Genomic DNA, 16417 nt, shown 5'->3' on the forward strand with positions numbered 1-16417 from the left:
TCCTATTAGAGAAGGACTGGTAATTAACTTCCCAGGAGTCATCATGTCGTATGTTTTCATAGTTTTGAGCGATGCATCATTACTTTTAAATGCAGAGCATTTCAGTAATTCAAGATGTCACCCCCGTTGTCCCGTCGTAGTCCGCACCGTCGCTGTCCGCACCCCTCCCCCTACACTATATAAAAGAAAATACTATCCGGCGCCAGGTTTCGATCCCTCGACCCTGCGGGCGGAACGCAATGTACATGGTACTCTACCCACTGCGCCACAAAGCCGACACAGACACGGACGCTACGAACGCGCCTTATATCGTTGACTCATTCAAATTACTGCTGACGAGCGCTCTCTCGTCAGCAGTTGCCACAAGTTTAACAACATTAACGTAACGCAAACTACTTAACGTCGTGCGCCCCCGGAAATGCTCTGCATTTGATCGTGCCCCTCGCGAGGTGGATGTTTCTTTGTGTCTGGCTTCTCGGTGTTCGTTCGTCGGAGCGTCACTTCGCCGGTGGACGGCTAGCGCCGCATAGGGGGAAGTTTGCCAAGCGCGGAGGAACCGCGTGGAAACCCGCGAGACTCAACTTTGTAGATGCTTCGCGTTGACATCGAGAAGCAATTTCTTTAGGCACACGTTTGCCAGCTCCAATAATTTTATAGCTTGCATTAAAAATTTCTCCAGTAAATTAATTTTTATTATGCTTATTTCTACGCAGTGTTTGGGTCTCCTTTGAGTTCAAAGATAACCTCTGAATTATGCTCTGGGTATGTTGATAATTGATTTGTTCAAACTTCAATGGGATGCATAACTCTTTGTACAATGTCCGAACTATAATTTGTCTATGAAGTGTTTTTTCGTACTAATCCGGTTGCTTTATTCAGTGTTGTGTAACTGTCGCTGCTTATCCCATGTACCCGCGTTTGGTATCTTTTTATGGGAGGTTTTCCGGACAGTTCTTGGAACTTCGGGACCTCCTTTTGTACTGTGTTTGAACAATAAACAATGCAAAAAACTGTTAATGTTCTTCCCTGCCATAAAGGGGCTCTGCAGAACGTCAGATAAACGGTTTCACTTTTTCACTCGCATCTGGAATCATTGTGAAAGCTTTACTTATCGCCAATACTGCGTGATTCCATGCGTGATTTGCGTGATTTGTTCGTCGGAGCAGGTACGCCATCCGTTTCTCCTTTGCTCGATTGATTGATTGATTGATTGATTGATTGATTGATTGATTGATTGATTGATTGATTGATTGATTGATTGATCGATCGATCGATCGTAGGGTTCAACGCGGTGACGCTACACAGGCGATGCGATGAGGCGCGCCGTATAGTGGAGGGTTCTGGATTGACTTTCACCACCTGCGGATCTTTAACGTGCGCTGAAATCTCGTACGCACGGGCTTTTTTTTTTTTCTTTTCGCCTCTGTCAGAAAATCACCCGCCGCGGCCGGTAGTCGAATGCGCGTCCATTTCTGGTTTGCTTTTGTGTCTTTTTTGTCAAGTGGCTATAGAGGGCGTTTATTGATTCAACAAAATGAAAGCCGGCAATAGTCGCTACATCGCTGTAATGATGTAACTGGAGGAAAAAAGTACGCCAAAACCTGGAAAGAGAGAAATCTTGTGAGTAAGTGTCCAAGTTATTTGATAGCCATAGAGCAGTAATTTTTGGCTGAGGTACATTGCGACCGCTGTTCTAAGTACTGGATGATATGTTGACTGATTACGTTGTGACAGCCGTTAACATTTAGAAAAAAATGAAAAATAAGTATTGTAGGGCCCGTTTAAAGGAACATATCGTGGGTGATTGTAAATATTCCCTACAAAGGGTTCGCAGTGCACTAATCAAGGAAAGCATTAATTATGCAGCGAACCTTTACGTGGTCACGCATACCGCTGGGGATCGGATTCAAAGGCTGTTAGCTAGGAGCCTTCGTGTTTTACCTAGGTGTTCCTGGAGCCTCCTAGAGTTCTCTGGCAATAGCTGCAGCTCGCCAGCTACCGTTCACTGTGATGCGAACCGTAGAAACGTGCCGGTGCTATCCTCTGATATCAACCCATCATGAGGGTCACCCTGTCAAACAGGTGCGTGTTAAAATGGGCGGTTCTTGAATGCAGGTCACAAAGGTCGTAAAAGCTTGGAGGTCGCAAAAGTGTTTCACACACATATAAATTTCGGACAGATACCTCTGACTATCCATCATGGTTTCTTACATCCCTTATCATTGAGCGGCCTGCGGGCGGACTATTCGAATAGGCGATATGACTATGCTCGCCCCGCAGCCACTAGCTCTTTACCAGACATACCTGCATTACCAGACCTCGACTTATATCAACACAGATGTGTCTCTTCAAGTAAATTCTACCACGTAAGCGTTGATTATTCCGAGATTGAAATACGAAGAGAGAAGTTCGCGTTCCAACCCTATTTCATCCACCCCTCCGGAACTTTACTGCGTTCTGTTGGCCCTGTGTTTCATTTGCTGCGTGACAGTTCTTCAAAACTGCCTAGTTCCCTAAAACTTTAAAGCGGCGTTATCGTCTATAAAGCATGCAAGCATGGCTTTCAATAATTATTTAGTAAATGAAACTTTAAAACGTTTTACAAAAATGTCTTAAGTAAGCCATATTTCTTCTCGGTGAATTCCTGGCCATTGCAATATTCGTGGCAACCCAGCAGCAGATGTGGCAGCCCGCAGAGCACCGCCCCTTTTCTGTTGCATGTAGTGACCTTGGGACGTCAAAGGTCATTTCGCCCTCAAAGAGTCTAGCGGTACTTTTGGAAAGTGGGCGGCGAGGGGTATTTACACTAGTCTTCGATTTTTCGATAAATAGATGTCTCGGATACTTGACGAATGGTCATAGAGACACGCAATACATACTGTGTTTTCACTTGCTTCTGGACTTCAATACGGCAAGCTTGTAAGGAAAGCTTAGAATTATTTTTACTTTCAGCGACTGCTTCTCCAGCAGCCAGTAGAGTCATCCTTTCCCAAATTTTAGCCGCCACGACGAACTTCTTATAATTCTTCAGCCGCTCTTCGAAAAATATGGGTGTATGGAAAAACAAAATAATTTATTTCAGTCTACTTCCGTCGAAGCTCGGTTAGAGAGAAAACAATCGTCCAGAAAGAAAATTTGCCTCAATTATTACGAACACTAAAGCTTTCTTAGAACTGCAATGGGAGCCATGAGCAATGGGTGCCATGCCGTCACTTTATGGGACGTAAGAAGTGCGATCCACATTTCCCCTCCTTATCTCCATATTGTAACATATTTTGTTCATGTTGTATTTTGCCTATTTTTAATTTCGAATTGATTTGCTTCAACTCTTTAAGAGTCGTCTGGTTCTCTTCAATTTTGGGCGCTTAACAGCGCTTAGTCTGAAGAGCGCCACCCGAAAAGAACGCCTCAAGATATGTAAGTATGCCTACTAGCTTTAAAGAAGAAAGCCTAATGGCTTCCCTTGGCGATAGTTAGCAAAGTCTTCTTCAGTGTTGCATTGTATTCGCGTCTCTTTGTTTGTTTTAGTTTGTCTGCTGCTTCGCGCGAAACATTTCGACAAACCTGTGACATTTTACCTCGAAGATTCACCAGATTCAAGTTCTTCGTGGTTGGCGTACATCTATTCTACTCACGCACCGTGATGTTTACCCGTCACGCTCTGAGCAAACTCCTGTTCTGCCGCTGGTAATGCAAAACCCCATACGAAATCAAAAGTGTTTTTTTTATTTACTGTTTAAACCGGCGGCACTTTCTTTGCCGGAAAACCTCAGGCAACAGCAACGACGGTTTTGCGCGCAATGCAGAACTTAGGGCTGTCACCAGAAAAAAAGTTATATATATTTCTATCATCGCCATATAAGCATACAGTTAAAACCCGATATAAGGAAGATACCTGGAACCGCGAAATATTTCGTTAAATCGAGAACTCCGTGAAATCGGCACTGCCTTTTTACAAGCAGTTGATTTCGTAAACTCGAACACTCGAAAGGGAGGCGCATCGCAGCCGCTACCATGTCATCGTATTTGCGGCAGCCGCAAATACGAGTCAGCGGATAATTTAGCAATGTGCTAGAACTAAACGGCGATAATAAGCCAGCCAGAGCTTGCCCCAAGTCACCGTTTTCCAGCAGACACGCGAAATACATCGCATTTTAAGTGCGAATGCACTTCTTAAGCGAGCCTGAATCGTCCGCCGCCGTCGTCCGCATAGCAACAGCTGCGGATGCGCGCGCTCCTCGTCTTCCTCCTCGTCTTCCCTAGCAACGGGGGGAGATGGGCGCGCGCTACTCTCCTCCTCCTCTCTCCGCTCAGTGACTGCGGGTGTTGGGCGCCTCCTCTCTACTTCGGGCGGGAGAGCTCTCGCTCGCGTAGCGGGCGCTCCGCATTCCGACGCGTGAGGGCGCTCGTGTAGCCCTCGCCGTAACGGCGGGCGCTACTCTCCTCCTCCTCTCTCCGCTCAGTGACTGCGGGTGTTGGGCGCCTCCTCTCCACTCCAAGATCACGATATCCACCGTAATCGCGCAATCAACAACCGTGCATTCGCACTTACACACTCTCCCCCTCGGGGAAGTGCGAGGGAATTTTTTTTTATTTCTTCGCTGAGAGGAGCGTTCTTGGCTCTCATATCCTTGAGACACGTAAACAGGGCTTCGTCTAACTTGTCGCGCAGCGTGGTCTTGAGATTCTTTTTTTATTCGACACAATTCCAGACAAAGTTTCATGGATAACGGCATCGTTTCCCTTCAATATTGCGAAAAGCACCCTGGCCGGCATTTAATTGTCTGCGGCCGCAGGACTGTTGAGGTTATCTCGTAGAGCCACGTAAAACAAAACTAGATGCCTCGTATTTTTTTCTGACGAGCGCAATAATCTTCGTGGCGTTCTATAAAACATATTCGAAATTCCTCCTTTTCTAACAGTTAGCAAATCGTACGTTTTCGTTTCGGCAGTTAAGTATACCAAGAAACTGCTAAGCTCCCGCACGTGAGAGCGGGCCTCGCAGCGACCTCCCGACAGTTAACAAAGCCATGAAAATGCGTAGCGCTCCTGTATGCGTGCCTCGCGACGACCGTCCAGCGTCCATTTTGCGCGTTTGTCAAGCCAAGCATACTAACTTAGGGATATTGGCCAATATTTCGGTAACCGCCCGGCAGTTTAAAAAAAAACAAGAAAATGCCGAGTCCTCGTGTGTGTGTGCCTCGCGGCGGTGGCCCAGCGTTCCCAGCGCACGTTTGTCAAGCCAAGCAGGACCACTTAGGTAGATTGTCCAAGATTGCCCAAAAAACTCAAAAGGAAAACTCCAACGTTCACCGTAAGCGTGGCAACACTTGCTCCGAACGAGAGATTCCAGCGTTCCAGCTGCCGCAAGTAACTCTTTCAAGGTGATAAGGAAGTGATAATCCCTTCAAGTTGATGTCCAAGGATTATAACTTAACAAAAAATGAAAGAAGCTCACACTAATAGCAACGATGACGGGGTATAGGTCCTCGCGGCCGCGAAGAAGCAAATTAGCTGCAATCGTGGACATAAACCGCCGTGATGGTCGTTAAGGTTGCGTACGGCCTCGCTACCTTCAAGTTTTACGTGTTAGTGTGAGCTCCCTTCATTTTTAAATGTGTATGTTTCTCAAAATGCATCGTTAATTCGGCATTGGCACTTAATCTTTTTCGTTTTCTCGAGTTCATAAAAGCAATGAGCCGTATAGGCACCTGCGGGGAAATATGAATTTGGTCAGATCGGGCTTACTTAGATCGCGTTTTGGCTTATATCATTTGTAGACGGTGGACTTTTAATGCACAAATCAGAGACAAAATAGAAATCTGGCGATTTTTGAAGGTAGTCAAGTTCTTGGCTGGATATGCAGGTCGATTGGATGCAAAGTCTGGCAATTTCTTATTCCTGTAGAGTTGTAAAATTACGACAATATTCAAAAAGCTTGCTCGATACAGAGACACATCTTTATTGCATTGTATTTTCCTATTTATTTTTTGTTTTGATGAGCTTGCGTGAAGAAGGCTTTTGCATCAACGGTGCGCTAACACGACTCAATGAATTTATGGGCTTTCAGTGTTATCACACAATAATTTGCGGTGATCTTTAGCACGATTGAAAAGTATAGCGAAAGTAGATAGTGATTAAAACTGAACAAAATTTGAATTTACACGGCTCTTTGAACCAAATACTATATAGATTTAGACGGCTGCCTTCAAAACTGCGAAACCAAACGTAAAGGGACATTGGTATGTGTAAAATCCAACCAATTAAATGAAGTGGTAACACAAACAAAATAATGGATGGATCCTGAGGAGTCATAATGCAGGTGTTATGTAATTTTATTCGCAATTTATTTGTATATTATATAAGAATCATTTAACTGATTAAAACAAAATTTAAACAAATAGCCATAATTCGGAAACGAGGTTCCAAATGCAATTGTTCACAGCCTTTGGCAATACACTCAGCATTTGAGATAGCATGACTGCTGAAAAAAAATCACGCGCAAACAAAGCCTCTACTTGAGCTATGTGACCGATCTCTTTCGCTGATGTATAATGCTGAGTTCAGCGTCCCACGTGTCGGTGAGTTTCGAGGTCACTGAAGTTAGCGTTACTGAATGAAGGGTGCCGCGAAACATGCAAGAACTCAATTTTTCTCTTCGCAAGGTTTTCCTTCAACAAGGAATCTGTGCTAGCCGCCGTTATGGACACCAAGATGTACAACGAGCCTGTTTAAAGTCGGCTTCACTGGTTTGCGCAAGTCCACTGAAGAGATGGTATTTTCTTGTCGATTTCCTTACAGATTTTCGTAATGATTTAGGCAGTCGTGTCAAAATATGAAGGTTTAAAACCCTTTCCTTAGATCCCCCCTCCGAAGAACATTGTTTTTTGTTCGCCCGACAGGCAGAAAGTTGCCCGCAACTTCCGACCATGCTGTTTGACGATAGCTTCCAGTCGCGCTGCTTGGTTTATCTGAGCGGGGCATTTTTCTCTAACAGAGTCAAGTAACAGGTGATACTCGCTTTTATTAAAAGTAGCCTTGCATTACAAACAGCAAGGACTGCTATTTTTTAATAGCAGTCGCCTACAGGGTAAGCGACATTTGTGTTAAAAAAATGTGCATGTCCTCAAACAAATTTTCACACCAGGCACCCGGTCCAGCTTGTTGAGTTTGTGGGACGCAGTTTTCCTAGCCAATTACACTGGACTCACAATATTTCACTGTGCTCCTCAGAGAACCGCTCTCAATAAAAGACTGAGCTTTTCTTTTATATTAAAATGTTTTATTTACAAATGAAGCTCCTCTGACTCACGTAGCTCTCATTTAACACAATTTGTATAGGCAGGCTGTACGTTTTTTTCCGGACGTACGTCCAATACCGAAGTACCTTCCCGCATTGCTACTGTGCAAACAGAGGTAGGTGGTGCACTTGTCTTTGGAGCAGTTTGGCAGTGCACGTGAAAGTTACAGTGTTGTTGAGTATTGAGATGACTAAAAGTACGTCGTGGTCACGTGGACGCGAAGGTTCGCCTGGGTGCTCTTTTTGTACACGGGAGGGACGTTGAATTCTCCGTCGAGCGGCAGCAGTAGGCACCGGCAGCGAGAGTTGTTCCGCCTTCTTCGTGGTCAATTTTCCAGGTTCTGTTCTTCTTTCTCTCCGTGCACACCACTACCATCCAAATGAAGCCAAGAACAATGAGCGCTGAGGCCAGGACCCTGTACATGCTGTCGTATGACCCTATGGTGTCCCGGAAATAGCCTGAAAAAGGGCAATTAGAACACAAGTTTAATTTCAGTTGTCAATGTCTTTCTGTAAGCAAACAAAATAAAAACGAGATATTTGGGAAAGTGTAACACTAGGCAGAAAAAAGTAGACACAGTAGCGCTGGTTATCAATGTGTTTCTGTAAGCAAATAACATAAAAACGAGATATTTGGGAAAGTGTGACACTAGGCATAAAAACGTAGACAGAGTAGCGCGTGTGCTTTTAAAAACATCAAGGACGACTGGCCTTAAGTCTGCGATAATCGGTGAGTCGATGTACGAATGGCAGGATGTTTATTTTCTTGCGGTTGTTTCGACATGAAGAATAAGGTTCCGTAGCTTTTAGCTAGCACTAGACGGAGCTTTGCAAAGATGCCATAATCATCAAGGCTAATATAATACATTTTTTACAAGCACTGTTTCCAAATTTGTTTAGTTTCCGCTACTGATATATCTATAAAACTAAAATTCAATTATCGCGTTTTGACGCACCATGAGGTTATTGCTTATGAGCTTAATACTGCTTATTCTTTTCAATTGATGTGATGCATGACTAATTAGTCTTTATGGAGACTCGTAAGAAAATAAAAATATAATAGATTGAACACCACCAATCCCTTATTCTTTCAGTAAAACCTGGGAGATACAGCTTGACCGCCTCATGAGGTAGTTCAGTATTGTATAGCTGGTTCATCTATATAGAGAAAGCGCCTACCCCTAAAAAGCTTATGGTGTTCCATGAAGATCATTGACAAGAATCCATGAAGTTTAATCGAAATTTCAGGTTCCAGAGGTCTACTGGTATCACAAATTGGCTCAAAACATTTTGTGGTTGAATTATCTGAAATATTGGGTATGACTTAGAATAAACAGCATCGGGAAGGTCACCGTGTACGCGATCTACATTGGTAGTTTTTCTTATGTTCATGGTCAAAATGTTACCTGCCTAACTAAGAACTTCTGAAAAAAATGTAAACATGCCCTGAATTGTGTTTACATGAACATGCGTTTCAATGAACTGACAGAAGTTAACCAACATAAGCTTGCGGACTTCTTTCTTAATTAGACTACGCATATTGATACCGTCTGGGCAAATTCTTTTCGAAACCTCTCCTTCTAAAAGACGTGCTCCAATGTTTTGGACCCCCTCTGCACACTTCCTAGCTTGCAACGTAAGTATGTTCTCATGTTAGAGTACGCAGTAGTTTGGAATCCTTACACTCAAACCGATATTAAGGAAAACTAGCAAACATTCACAGGAAGTCGGTCAGGTTGAAATACAATATTCTTACGGGCGCACATCCATCGCTGCACTTCTTCAAAAGAGCAACTAGCCGACAATATGCGAAAGGAATCGACTCTTCGCCTGGCATTTTTCTATCAGATCGGTACGGGGCACTATAGTATTGACACCTCCAACGTCTTTAACTTTTCAACCGGTTACAATACAAGACACCGACACGCTGTATCAATGACACCCCTCAATCCACGCAACAACTGCTTCAAGTACTCTTGCTTTCCAAGAATCATTGTTAATTGGAACAACCTCTCTAACACAGCGGCAACCGAAAAATCAGTACCTGCTTTCTAGTCGCGTCTGCACACACGATGCGTCTTTTTAGTTTTTCATTATATATTATATGTGAGTGTCTGTGCGTGTTTTGCCTCGAAGGTGACTTCTGCACATATTTTTTGTCCCACTCTGCAAAGATCTTCTACAAAGATATCAATGTTAAATAAATAAATTCTTTACCTCGTCACACTTGACAAAATACAAAAGCACGATTTATCAGGTTTTTTTAGTAAGTCTGTAAAATAGACGCTTCCGAACGTATCTTTTTTACTCGTACACCACTAAACAAGAAATAACACACGTAAGCTACAGAAGAACAGCGTGGTATGAAGCGGAACAAAGATCATTTTTAGGAGCACCGCATTCTGCAACCAAGGCAGTGAATTGTAAGAAAACATTTAAAAGACATCAATTTATAAATTGTAGCCTCGAATGGGGTTAGAGCCTCCTTTATATGTCCCTAAAATACTACTCAATCGGTAACCTCAAAGCGTTTCAGAGTAGACTTGATTATTATTCTAGCAGCAGCATCAGACACAAAAGAATTTTGGTGTGGCGCTTATGATAAAAAGCAGTCGGTATCATAGCATGCGTGGTGAGCATAAGTTTCAGAGCTGTCGTTGGGTATCGGACTGAACGAGGTAACATATTACGCCAACGCAAAGCAATTTTAAAATTATGCCAAACATCTACACAATCGCGCGCCTTTCTGAAGAAATATTTGTAGGGCGAGTTGGATGCTCGTGATTCAAACCAGATCGTGGCTTTCAATCCGGTTTTTCGGGGACAGTTTGTTATGTTATTATGTTATTTAGAAGCTGAGGTTATTTCTGGCGAAGAAGTTGCGTTTGCTTGGAAAAACAGTTTCGTTGTGATGTTACAAGCGCTTAATTGGCTGGGGATGGTTCATGCTATTAAAACCACAGTGCGCACCGTACATCAAACAGGAGACACACTTTAGAAGTACAAGTGAATTTTTGGACATTTGCGAGACACTTTGTTAGGCTATTTGTTATTATTACCACCTTAATCAGTATTACTTGTTTTGTCATCGTCATCATTTATTTAAACGCATAATTTTTTCAAGTGAGAAACCTTGAAGTCTTCACGCCTAAAATACGTTAGCAGCGTCATTAGGCACGTTAAATATACTAGAGTGAAGGTACTGTAAACTGCATTCCCTGTTGCGAGAGAGTAGCAGGATTTCACGTCATTTGAAGTGCCATTTAAAACAACCTTCTTAATTCTTAGCTCACCTATTAAGAAGGGCTTGAGGAGGAAGAGCGGACCGGCGATGGTGCCAACAATGCCATAGCTGATCGGAAGCCTGTCCAGTCCGATGTACTCGGCCATTAGGGCGGGGTACATGGTCATGCCGCAGCCGACGAACGTTGCCTCGCACAAGCACACCAACAAGATGGAAGCATACGATGTGGCCCAGGGCAGGGCAAACAAGCACGCCCCCATCAACAGGTAGTTAAACATCACGAGCGTGCTTCGCCTCAGGTACCCACGGTCTGCAAGCACAGGAAGTCCCAGCCGTCCCACAGTGTCGGTGATGGAGAAGAGAGGAACCAACCCCACGGCGTCGACGACGGAAGTGCCTCGGTCAATGGCGAAGTCAGGCACGGTGGTCATGAATACGTCGAAGTTGTAGTTGTAGATGATGTAGGTGACGAGGACAACGTAAAACATAGGGCACTTCAAGACGGTCATGCCGTAACGCAGGCTGCGTGGGTCGTGGGCCTCCTTCTGGTTCAGCGGCTTCTCGGCGATGATTTTTGCGTCTCCACTCTCGATGGTGAATATCGGGATTTTCGCCTTCTTGGCGGCAATTTTTTCAAAGTGCTTCCTGCGACGTACCCAGACGGGTTCTTTTAGCACGAGACTGATGGCTGTCACGTGCATGACGATTGCGCCAAAGATCATGATGCTCGCGCGGAAGTTGTATGTTTCCTTGAGGAAGAGCAGTAGTCGTGGGAACACGAACGCCGAGCTTGTCGAACCAGTGTACATAATTCCTGTGGCTAAGCCCTTGTACTTCTCGAAATACTGGTTGATGAAGACAAATAACATCATGAAGACTATTCCTGAGCCGAAGCCTGCGAAAGGTAGGGATGGGATGAAAAATACGATTAATAAATTTATGCGAAATGTTTTGTTAGAAAAATTCAAGCAATAGTATACACAAATAATTGTTCAAATATTTTGGTCGTTTAGGAATAAATGGATGATCGTAGCACATCAAGCTGTTGTTTCGTCGAAAAAGCTGTGATTTTTATTGTAATTCGCGAAGTCAAATTTTTGAAAAGTGAGATTTTATAACCGACAAAACTTCTTTTTAGTAGCGAATAGCAGCCTATAAGCAATAGCGTTAAAGCATGGCAGGCACTTTCGCTGCGCCAATTATTTTTGGCTGAATTTTTCACACGGATCGCCTGCTACCGCATAGCAATAGATTTTGGTAATCCACTTACCGAACAAGACTCCCAAGGTTACCGTCATCCATGTAATAGTGGGCGCAAAGCTGGACGTGATGAGCCCCATCCACATGACGACACTGCCGGCGTACATTACGGGCACGGGGCCGAATTTCTGGCACAGTGGACCAGCTGCTATTCCTGCGACGAAGAATAACGCAGTTGTAGGACTCATTAGCATCTCGTACTACCTCAGGCTTGTCTTTCTTGTGGAAAAGTGAGAAATTTCAAGAGATTTGCGAAGCGACTCCATTTTTTCACAATCACATCAAAGCACGAGCATTCATTTCTGCGTGCGCGGTTGGAACCTTCTTCCCCTTCAACTGAGGCAGTACGCCGTACATGTGTATGCAATAGCCGTTATTAGCTATGCCGAGAATATGTCAGCGCACGGAAAAAAGTCAGTCACTGGTATCATACAATGAATTCCATCACGACTTCAAATACTTTTTGAGAATATAACCTTGCGAAGATATCACATGAGAAGAGGGTTTTTCTGCACAAGGGCTTGACTATCTAGATTCTTCTTGGCACAGACACACAGCAACTAACATAATTTTTTTATTGGCAGACAAATGCGAATAGTGCAGTTTCATTAGCAATTACATATTCTCGCCACGACCGTGACAACTCTTTGCCACCAGTCAAAGAGTTGGTGTACCTCTCAAAGCTTTATGTAATGCGCACTGCGACGAATGCGGGCTCATATGAGAGACGCATAACAAATGTTTATTCACGGAGGTACGAAATTTCTGAAGATGCACAATATGCCTATTTTATCACTGATTAGTGCAAACGACGCTTAACTCACCAGCGAAGTTACTGATCGAACCGAAGAGGCAAATTGGCCATGAAGCTTGGCCGCGTTCAGCATTAAACTCTTCCATGATGCCGATGTAGAGAAAACCTGACGAGCGGATTGTAGCCGACGTCATGAAGGTGACGAGACCGCATAGTACCGCCATGTACCAACAGGTGTCCATGGCAGGCTCATGGTTTGCTCTGGTTGGTTCCACAGGCTTGACCACATTTGTGTCTTGCGCTGGGTTACCCTTCTTTGGCGCCATCCTGCACAAAAATGGTGGAAAATTGTCTCGTTATATTGGCAAGAGGTACGTAGCATCGCTTACTTTACCACGTTGCATTGTTTCCAACTAACGGTGGTTATTCAACTGATGTGCGATTTAAATCAAACATGCGGCTCAGGTACTGGAGAGCACTGCAAAAAGTAAGGTTTGTATGGACACCTCCATTCGCTTCCAGAACTTACCTCTCCGCCTTTTTTATGCGTCCTATGGTGGTACCGCCATAACCAACCTCAGCTAAAGGGAAAGAATACGTCAATAGCGTCGCGATAATTTACACACAATGTGCCTTGGTCAAAGAAGTCTCGAGATTACTATTCAGAGTTAGATAGCACTGTATGCGGACATCATATTGTTGAAACCGGAAGGACCGTATCTGCACAGGCTATGCTTGGAGAAATTTTTACTCCACGTGCTTTTATTGTGGTGCCTAATGTCCTTCGGCGCCACCAAGATAAGCTTCTTCCGTATTGCATCCTTGTCTGGAAGCTGAAGCTAGAGGCTCTGAGGTAGCGTCGTTAAAACCATAATAGATAACGCAGAGATAAAAAAAAAGAAACTACAAAATTACTCGACAGCGCTCGCAACCAGCGAGAACGCATTATCATAAATAGAAATAATGTACTAGGAACAGAGCTAAAGAAATTCTTGTGAAGAAAACAGCAGCTTGAAAGCTTTTGCAGTTCATCTTACAAAGTAAAAGTCACACGGTATCCTACTTTATAAAGACGCTCAAAAATTGCACAAAATATAATAATACTCCTGGAAATTTGGAAAATGTTTAAAATTTTTCTCCGTATGCAAGCACGTTGATTGCACGCAAACGACAATTTTATCTTCCTTAAAATATAAATGGGGTTCACCGGAACTATTCTTACTCTTGTGCAATAATTAAAGGGACTCTGCAACACTTGAGGTAAACGCTTTCACTCGTCCTTCGCGTCTGGAAGTATTGCCAATTATATTGTTATCAAGAGCACGGAGTGGCACAGGGCGTGATTTGCTCGTCGCGGCAGAACTATTCACCTCCCGCTTCCGCTTTACTTTATATGTGGTTCTCGAAAGTGGCTATCGAATACGGTTATTACTGCAACAAAAATGAAGCAGCCAATAGCCGCTACATTTCTGCAATGTTGCAATACGAACGCTCGAAGGGCACCAAGACCCCAGAAAGAGAGAAGAATCTTTTGAGCACGTTTCGAAGTTATCTGGGGGGCATAGAGCAGTAGTTTTCAACCGAGGTACTTTGTGACACCCTCTTCTAACTACTCGATGTGCTTGTTGACTTAGTTATGAAAGCATTGAAGATTCATAAATAGTCGAAAAAAGGGTTCAAGGACTTTTCAGTAAGCTCTATTTATCGTGCATATCTGAGTAGTGCAACCTCGCGCGGCTTAAAAAATGTTGCTGCATGTCACTTTCCCTTCTCAAAATATTAGCCGCCTTCAGTTTGAAATGTATATATTATTATTGTTTTTTATATCGTAATCTGTACATTTGTACATTTATTTATGTAGAAATTCAAACGGCTTAATCGCGGCCCTTTTAAGTTAACCATATATTATGCTGTTATGCACATACTCGTCATCCGCGTTTACATTGTAAGTGTAATTCTAGAACAAAGTAGGAATAATGGGGGAATATTGTCAGGACACGCAGGTCTTCCCCTTTCTGGTAAACGTTCTTTCGTCCACGCAGTCCCGCAGTGAAAAGACCCTAAAATATCGAGTGGAACTTAGTTCCTCTTGAAACATTTGTGGCCGCCACACTAATAAAAACGCTAATGGGCTCAGTTTCTCTGTTTTAGGATAGCCTAAATGTATCAAGCTGAGTTCTAATTCGTTGCCGAAACAAAAGTATCATCGCGATGGTTCAGCGGCCACTAAAAATTACCTGCCAATTTTGACTTCTCCAAATTGCTTATCCAGAACATGCGAATTTGAAGGTCTGGTTATTACGGTGTTCCTGTATTTTTGGGGTACATTGTTCGTTTTAAAGCTATTTAGGTACATCTGGATTTATAAAACAGTGCGATATCTTTCAATTGCTAGTCAAAATAGTACTAAAATCTCTGCAGTCGGCAACCTTCAACTTAGCGTCCTATCTTAACCCCGGAATTTCGAGGCTTGTATAACCTGAAAACAAATGACTGTGAGCTAAAAAAGTATTATACTGAGGAAGATGTAGCTTTAAATCAAAGCTACTGCTAACATGGCCAAAACAGTATGTTGACTGCCAAACGTTGAAAAATATGCTCTGAAATCATGAACTGATTTAAAGTTTAGACAGGGCACTCCGTGACCACACAGCAGGTTCCGAAGCTGTATGTGAATTCGTTAGACTTTCCGGCAATTTCTTAACAATATCCCAATAATCCTGCTTTACTTCACCCTTCCCTTCCATTTGCCGATCACAACAAACTCCACAAATGAAAGAGACCCGAAACAATTCAATACAACCCTTCTTCCCAATCAACCGTTAGTAATGGGCGCAGATACCACCTACCTGGATAAATGAAGAGCTTTTTCTGAAAAAGCTGAAGTTATTCGTAGCACTGTCGTTCACGAAGTCGTCGTCGGAACTTCAAAATGCGACACTCGGGCAAGGAGCACTTTCGCTGCCGTGGAGCCGTCCGCAGGGCCCTAGTCTGAGTTGCTGGGACATTCACAGCTTCTGAAAAACGCTTCGTTTTTTTCCTTTTATAGTGCACCGTATTCTGCTGTCTTCGGGAGAGTTTTGTTATTTCTTAGCTAGGGCCTCAGACGCCGCTTGTCGCCCGCAAATTGAAGAGAAAAGGGAAGGAGATAAGGATGAAGGCTGTTGGGCTCTAGGTTGAGAAGATCGCTCACTGTGGAAAAGACGGAGGAGAAGAGATGGAAAGAAGCACGTGCTGGCTAATTGTTTTACGGCTCCAATAAAATAAAACACAAGGAGAAAAGACGCAGTGCTTCCGTGCGGAGCTCACTGGTCTGCTCAGGTCCCAAACCGGTTGCCACGAGGGTTCCGCACGTGCGTGCACGCATTCACGCCCTTGATAACAATACCAGCGCTATCTTGAGATGCTTAGACACGTGCCTCTATAAACTGTATGCAATTGGGAGGCGGGATTAATTAAAACTTATTTAAGACACGCGGCTACTTTAGCGAATAATTCTCAGGCAGACGTATATAAGCACGCATGCCCGTTCACGCATATGCACAAGAATGATTTCAAAAGACGCCTGCGCGTAAGCACGGACACAATTAAAGATTTACCGATGTCGCAGTAAAACAGCACATGGTATGCATGTTACATATTTCCAGTGGCGATTTGAACTTTAAACAAGAATGTCAGTGCTAATTGAGTTGGCCTGGTAGTACTTTCAGTAGACATTCGCGCTCGTATGTCTCAAGAAAAGGTTTACTTGAATGTTTCACCTCTGCTTTTCCCCGCAACTCAACTGAAGTGTCTTTTCTTCTTGATACCCACAGTGCTGAAAAACCAATCATCGCCTCCCATGATGTGCGGGAAAAAG

General features: G+C 43.6%; 1 protein-coding gene across 1 annotated transcript; it reads right to left on the reverse strand.

Moving 5' to 3' along the window:
* Positions 1-6027: 6027 nt before the first annotated feature.
* LOC144146047 (monocarboxylate transporter 13-like) lies at positions 6028-15621 on the reverse strand. Its single transcript, XM_077677975.1, has 5 exons — positions 15408-15621; positions 12629-12885; positions 11815-11958; positions 10594-11439; positions 6028-7759 (listed from the first exon to the last, which is right to left on the reverse strand). The coding sequence occupies exons 2-5, from the start codon at positions 12882-12884 to the stop codon at positions 7509-7511; spliced, it is 1497 nt and encodes a 498-aa protein (XP_077534101.1). The 5' UTR covers position 12885; positions 15408-15621; the 3' UTR covers positions 6028-7508.
* Positions 15622-16417: the final 796 nt, after the last annotated feature.

The sequence above is a fragment of the Haemaphysalis longicornis genome, unplaced genomic scaffold, assembly GCF_048455015.1.
Source record: "Haemaphysalis longicornis isolate Haplotype H1 unplaced genomic scaffold, Haemaphysalis longicornis Haplotype H1 scaffold_7, whole genome shotgun sequence".
Classification (NCBI taxonomy): domain Eukaryota; kingdom Metazoa; phylum Arthropoda; class Arachnida; order Ixodida; family Ixodidae; genus Haemaphysalis; species Haemaphysalis longicornis.

Bases quoted from the DNA above. Each gene is read 5' to 3' on its own strand.
- LOC144146047 (XM_077677975.1), bottom strand. From the start codon at position 12,884: ATGGCGCCAAAGAAGGGTAACCCAGCGCAAGACACAAATGTGGTCAAG. The intron at 11,959-12,628 runs GTGAGTTAAGCG...TCTTCGTCGCAG, and splicing joins TTCGATCAGTAACTTCGCTG to GAATAGCAGCTGGTCCACTG. The intron at 7,760-10,593 runs GTGAGCTAAGAA...GCCCTTTTTCAG, and splicing joins CCTCAAGCCCTTCTTAATAG to GCTATTTCCGGGACACCATA.